The sequence below is a fragment of the Emydura macquarii genome, unplaced genomic scaffold, assembly GCF_026122565.2.
Source record: "Emydura macquarii macquarii isolate MOO-44397 ecotype Brisbane River unplaced genomic scaffold, CSIRO-AGI_Emac_v2 contig_3108, whole genome shotgun sequence".
Classification (NCBI taxonomy): domain Eukaryota; kingdom Metazoa; phylum Chordata; order Testudines; family Chelidae; genus Emydura; species Emydura macquarii.
Window position 1 is genome coordinate 361,878 of NW_027133245.1, and position 7,391 is coordinate 369,268.

Here is a 7,391-nt window from a genome sequence, read left to right on the forward strand (position 1 = left end):
GGGTTCTGCGTCAGTAAAGGGTGAGTACAGAGATCTGAGTAAGTTCTGAAACATTACGTTGGCCGGACAACACAGAGCACTTATACAACAGAAGAACCAATGCAGATATGGATGTCCAAGGAATCAGTGAGTGAACTCACACAAGAAAATTAACAGCTACAGCACTAGCATACCGGGACACACCTCATTAATCTTTTAACTATCTGAAAGAAACAGACTAGTCTTCATAATTAAACATAGCTGATACAGTAATTTTAAAGTCTTGGGATATGATACCAAGTCTAAATCTCCATTATGTTACACCAGTTTTATGCCAGTCTAACTGCAATAACTTTAGTGAAGTTACATTGGTGTAAAGTAATAAAGAATTAGGCCCATTACATTTGCTGGCAATCACAATAGCTATGAATAATGCAATCTTACAGTGCTAAAATTGAACAAACGTTTCTATCTCTAGCAGACAACCCTATCTAACAAAAGGAACATGGTTTAAAATATATTTTAAAATACAAGAATTATTTCTTCATTATGAACTGGAATTTCTTCTACACCCTTCTTTTCTTATTTCCCTTCTTTCCTCATTTCAATGTTTCTGATACCATTAGAGTCCATGACAATAAAGCAGCATGATGCCAGGTATGGGAAGGACTCAATTGATCTGTATTGAGAGACAGCTCACATGAATGGTAATGGAGTAGTAGTTGATGACAGTAAAGTCATCTTAGAGCTAGGGGCTTCATTATTTTTCCAGAATTTCATTATGTTTTTATCAAACCCTTCCTAAGGAGATACTTTATTGACAGTAGGTTTCAGATAATTGACTTCTGTTGCACTTTACTCTAAAAAGCCATCTCTAATTTAAAAACTTTAATTAGGGAGGAAAATCAAATCAATCTATACTATGAAGCTTTCTCTCTATTATAGGCATTACAAATAATGATTTATCTAATCTAACTGTCAAGTAAACAGGATTAAATCTCCCTGGGCCAAATCCTACTCTCATATGCATGCCTATAGCTTCCAAGCCTTCAAGAAAACTAGTGTACAGACAAATAAGAGCAGAATTTGCTCCCTAGAAGTGTTCTGTACTAAAACTGAGATTTTTTCTCATTCAGTGTTGCTTAGCTAGACCTAAAAACTAAGCTAATAAACCCCATTTAGTCAAGAATATTCAGCTTCAACCAAACTATGATCAGTCTATGGCTAGATTATTTTCTTGAAGGTGTAACATTATGCTACTAAATAGAATTGCTCTTCTGCATATCTCTAAGGAGACTATTCCAAAAGAAAATGCATTGATAACTTATGTATGCATTTAAAAAACCCATGATGTACAAACACTAGGGTCAATAAAATAGCATTATTTATTGTGTAATTATGCAAGTATCTGATATTCAATTCATATCCATAATATAATAGTCAAAATGTTTATTTTTGCTCCAAACATAGGCATTATTTTAGTTAATTTTAAGTCATCCCTATATATTTAATATTTAATTTCTGCTAAGAAATTAACCTTAATATGATTGTTATTACTTGGCTTATTCTCAGCCTTTATGACCTCCACTAATAGGACAGAGACTAGCACTAACATATCAGGCTGAATGTAAATGATTTTGTACCCTTATTCCCCATTCAGTGGTATGATGAACAGGTCATTGTTTCATGCCACTCCACTTATTCCTTTTTAGATTCAGAGGCAGGGATTGTCTGCATTTTGTGTCTTGCACAGCATATTGTTAGCTCTTTGCAGATAGAAGGAAACTCCTTTTTTCACTTTTGTTTCTTTCTTTTCATTAAGATTGGCATTGGGTCTGAGAAGGTGGTCAATATTTGGCAGAACTGTCCCTCACTTCGTGTGTTTTCTAAAAAAGATTCAGGGGTGAAATGATGGTTCCAACCTCAGCCATGCTAATCAGACTTCATGGTCTCTCCAAAGTCTCCTTATAAAGCAAATGGCCTGTGCACCTGCCTGCTCTCTCGTGTGCGAGGAGTGAGCAGGATGTCCTGCCCTTTGCAGCACCTGAACTTTGACAAGGAACAGCCTTCCTCTGGAGACCTCAGGGGAAAGGGGAGGGCATGGTCAAGGATAAGACCTTTAACAACAAAAATAGCTCTAAGGGCAGCTCCTCAGCTGGATGGGTAAACGGGGATAGCTTCCTTGACTTCCCAAGCACAATTCACACCAGCTGAGGCTCGTCCCCAGGCCACCAGCAAATACGATCCATGGATACACAGTGAAATCCTTGCCCTACTGAAGTCAAGAGCAAAACTCCCACTGACTTCAATAGGGGCGGGATTTCACCTTGAGTTTATTTTCCCCTGCCCCAGCCCCTATGTCCGGACAATGAGGACTCTGGCTCCAATCCTGCTCACTTTGCAGGCAGGGACAAAGCTCCCACCGTCTCCGATGGCAGCAGGATCGGGCCCTGCCTCCATGAAGTGCTTGCTGCATCCCGGGGGCTGAGGGTCCCAGTCATCCTGCACTGTACTGCCGCCCGGGCGCTCTGGGGCTAGCCCTCGCCCCGCCCGCATCAGAGCAACTGCTCCACGCCCTGCCCCAGGGCTCAGGTTGGTATTTCCCGGCGCAGCGGCTGCTCAGCCTCGTGTCCCCGCAGCTGCGCTCCCCTGGCCTCTTGCCCCGCCGCATCGGAGCTGCCAGCGGCTCGGTGTGGGCGAGCTCCCCGGGCGCACCGGCTGCTCCAGCCCAACGCCTGCCGGGGAAGGCGCTCCCCGCTCCCCTTACCTGGAGCCGGCCGGGTCCCCAGCCACAGCAGCATCGCCAGCACCAGCCTGCGCTCCATCGCGCGCCCCAGCGCAGAGCCGCCTCCCCGCGGCCGGTCCCCGCAGCTCTGGGAGGGTTCCCCACGCCCGGACACGGGCTCCGGCTGCTGCCCGGGGTGCAAGCGGGCGCCTTCTCCGCGAAGCGGCGAGCGAGCGGTAATCCCGGCCCCGCAGGCGGAGCTGCGGCTGGGGGCGCTTGTCCGCGCTGGGGGCGGAAAGCGGCGCTCTGGGGGCTTTGCCAAGTCATCGCAGCCGCCCGCCGGCAGCGCCTCTACTTTGTGCGGGGGGAGGAGTTAGACTCTCCGTGTCCCACCCTCGCCTCCCTCCCCCAACTCCGCCTCCACACGCTTGGGACAACCCCAGGGGTCCCCTCCGTCGCCTAGTCCCCTCCGCTTAGTCCCCATGCAGCTTGTGAAAACAGCAGCCGCCCAGTACTGCCCATCGCTCCCAGTTTGTAACATTCAAAGGCTCTTTTATATGGTGACTCTCACCTCCTCTGCCTTCAGTGGTCTAACCCCTGGAGAAGATTGGTGCATTGGTTTCTTAAAACACTTGGCTGATCCTGCAGATTCTTTAAATCATGATTTGGGGACTTCAGTGACTCAGCCAGAGGTTAGGGATCTATTACAGGAGTGACTGGGCGAGGTTCTGTGGCCTGCCATGTGCAGGAGGTCAAACTAGATGGTCATGACGATCCCTTATGGTTTAAAGTCTATGAAATTCACTGCAGACATTAACACATTTTGCTTAGTCAATCACAATCAGCATGATGGATAAGGGAAAAAGGGGTCCACAGACAATCGATTTGGATCCTGGTTAATAGCCAGTAAAACATGACTGGCTTCTCCTGGAATCAAGTACAATTCCTGAAATATAAAGGTGGTCAAACACTAGGAGACTATTTGCCTGCCTCTAGAGACTCAGAGGTCTCTGGTGATTGGATCCTACTAGCCCGATAGGAGCAATCAGAGGTAAAACATATTAGTCTTTCCAAAGGGATATCAAAGTAACTGAGCAAACACCTGGCACCAGGAATATATTAAATTGTCTTCACTGATTCTTCATGGAACTTCCAGGTATTTACTCACTCCTTATATAATGTTGCCAGCTAGTATAAAGAAAGTCACAGAAATTGTAGCTTCTCAAAACACTCCAGAAATATATTATTCAATGTTAAAGAAACTGCCCAAAATCTGACAGTACCTTGGGAAATCCTGCACAAATCAGCCAACAGTTTCAAAAAGCAACTGGAGATTTTAGGTGTCTCGATTTGCAGGAGCCCAACTTGAGATACCTTAAAGAGACCTGATTTTCAGAGGGTGAGTGCTCAGCTCAAAACCATTTCCCCCTTAAAAAGGTGTTTCCAACCAGGCAACAAAAAATCAAAGCATTCAAAATCGCTAGTAATTTTTAAAAATTTTGTTTCCTAATTCGAAACAAAAATTTCCCGAAGGTGCTCCAGCACACTTAGCTGGTGTCCCTGTATCATATCATCAGATATATGTGTTTTCTTACGGTTCAGGTATCCAGTTATTTCACTACTGACTGTATATGGCAGTATATATATGTCCTTGGAGCTAATATAATTTTGGTATTTCCTCAGTGTGTCTAGTATATCCTTTATGTTTTAATTAACTGTACCAGAATTTTGATATTTCCAGCATAATTAAGCTATTTCCCGTTCTCACTAATGGCCAAATCAACTTCTGTGTACTCAGGCAGCAATACCATTGACCTAATGGGATGGTTGGCTATGTTTTAGTAAGACATGCAGATTTTGGTCCTGACTATGGATATTATGATGATTTGGTGGTGAAAACCAACTGCAAGCTGTTATATTTTTCTAGAGAAATAAAATATAAAATGACAGTGACAGCAAAAAGATTTTTAATGTATTGTTGAAACACTTGCATTAAAGGAAGTGTTGGCATTTTGAAATGTGAAATGTGAACATCATGAAATGTTCTATTTTGGGGAAACAAATGCATGTTTATGACATTTTTTTTTTTAGCCATATGCCTTTTGCATTAATCTATTTACCAACTAATCTGCATGTGAGACAGTGAGCAAATGAATTAGTGAATGAGCCAGTAATTGTACTTTGAGCGCTGTGCAATTCTAGCTGTTTTACTGTATTTGGAGATCAATACAATTTCCATTGAAATCACTCCCCTGCAGCTCATTGAAAGACGGAGTGAGATCAGCTAAATTTCTATATTGATTTCTGTGCACAGGTCCAATGAAACACATTACAAGTGAAAGCAGAAACACATGAATCAAAAAGAGTGAAGTGAGCAACACCCCAACAAAATGCACCGTTGCTATTCTTCTGACAACATTTATTATGTCCAGCCAGGAAATCTGCAGCCTTTTATAACACATCTCCATTATCTCATAGGTGGGGTTAGAGGCACTTCTAAGTGATTCTGAGAGCTCTGGATGTGACTGCTAAATATCTGGCCACAGCTGTGGTGGGTTGTCAAATGAGATGTATATTTCCGTATTAGTGATGAATACCTAGAGGGAACCATAGATATCTGTCTAATGAAGACTCAGCTGTGGTGACTTTGGGCTAGATTATGACTTGTACTACACATCTACACAGAGGAGAAAGGAGTAAGAAAAAACAACCCTTAAATACTGCATGTGCTAAGACATGGACCTTGGGTCCAGGCATATAGCAGTAAGCAGGCACATCCTCAGAGAAGATGGATGGGGAAGGGAACAGCCATGACATCTGTTGAGCTACACAGATGAACCTGCATAAGGAGAGAGACGTAATTTGCTATAACCCAGTGACAATTCCTACCAATCTCTCACTGGAGAAGGGGAAACAGAAAATTGTTCCTGAGAGTTGTCTCTAAAAGCACAATGACTCCCATGTCTACACCTTGGATGCTGCAACTCACACACAACCCCTTGCTCAGAGTGTCCCTTTAGGTGCTTTCTAGCCTTTAAACATTTGAATTTGGCGACAAGTCACATGCAGAAGTTCATATCTATCAGAAATAACATTTTCTGCATAAATAATACAGCAATGGTATGGTGGATGGTGCTTACGTGATTTAGGAGCACAAGTCTCATTGACTTTCAATTCCTTTTAAATTCTCAAGGAAACTGTAAATAGGTCCACCAGAGCATGTTGCTAATTGATCTTCATCCAAATGACAATTCTGAAAGTGAAAATTAATTTTAATTAGAACTAACCAATCCTGTAAGTAAACATTGCCTTTTCTTTCTTGTTTCCGTTATTAAAATGACACCTAAAATAAGATTGGCTAAGATTCTGATTGGAGATAACTCATAAAAAGTGTTTGACCTAAAAACAGCTTAGCCAGTTAATGAAGCAAGTCAAAATAAAGGGAGAAAATGAGAATCACTAACATGAAAATATTACAAGGTCCAACAATTGTATTGCATTAATGAAAATTTTACAAGGTCCAAAAATTGTACTGTATTGTAATAACTTATCAATCACTTTGCTTCTCCCATATGCATGCAAATACATTAGAACAAGCATCTTTAAAAAATACTATTTGTACAAAGTATAGCACTGTATTCTTTTATTCAACAAGATGATATGCAGTTACAGTAGCTTGTGACTGTCAGTCTATGCAGAATGTAATTTTTGAACCATAATACTTGGTATTATGTCAAGGTTGTGGGCTTAGATTTATTTATTTGAGTGATTTTGGTGCCTGAGAAAGATAGGGACCAAATACCACTGTTTTGGCCTAAGCATGTCGGAGAAAGCATTCTTACAAGCCTCTCTACACAACCATGCCAAAGCATCTCAACATCGCCCTACATCCACTATTCCAGTCCTGGCATCTCTTAAACAAAGACAGCAGATTGCGCGGTGCTTTTGGTAACAAGCACAAATGGGGCCCAGGAGGAGACTACAAAAGTCATTCTAAACTATGGGCCAGATTCTGCCATCCTTACGTTGAGTAGTATCTTACTCCTTAAATAGTCCCTTTGAAATCTGACTATAAGTGATGGTTTGGCTTTCGGTTTCTCAAGATTAAAGACTAGAGGAATCATCCTCTGGTCTACCCCAAATGTATTTACCAGAGTCCTTACCCAGTCAATTGAGCAACAATCAATGATGCTGATATAACCTTCTTAAAAAGAACCATTCAATAAGAACTGACAATTCATCATATTGTTTATTACTATTCCTACAGTGCCAAGGACATTCATGTCTTTAAAAAGCAAATAAGGAATGCTCCCTGCAATATGGAGTTTAGGATACAAGGCCCCAATCGTGTAAATACTTAACATATATGAGTAACTTTATGCACTTTACTCATGTGAGTAGTCCCATTAAATAGGGCTATTTATGTGCTATTTACATTTGAAGGATTGGACCCTTTGTAAAACTGCCATTTTTCTTGTGTTGTTTTTTATTCAATGAACCATAAGCATTGGGTTGGGAGTTAATGGTGACAACTTAAAATAACGAGAGAAGGATCATTTTTTCACATGGAGCAGATTGTACCAACTTTGCTATTGCTTATATTTCTTGCTAGCGTTTATGATTTTCAATTTCTCTTTAATTTAACATGGCTTTATTTGATTGGGCTATCACCTTTTAATTGGTGCTG

The 7,391-nt window shown here is 41.7% G+C and overlaps 1 protein-coding gene across 1 annotated transcript in view; it reads right to left on the bottom strand.

Annotated features, from left to right (window-relative positions):
* KDR (kinase insert domain receptor) overlaps positions 1 to 3,005 on the bottom strand; it is a 39,142-nt gene extending 36,137 nt beyond the window's left edge. Inside the window, exon 1 of the mRNA XM_067530544.1 lies at positions 2,747 to 3,005. Coding sequence (XP_067386645.1) covers positions 2,747 to 2,804 — 58 coding nt within the window. The 5' untranslated portion in view covers positions 2,805 to 3,005. The remainder of the gene's footprint in view (positions 1 to 2,746) is intronic.
* Between the last annotated feature and the right edge of the window lie 4,386 nt (positions 3,006 to 7,391).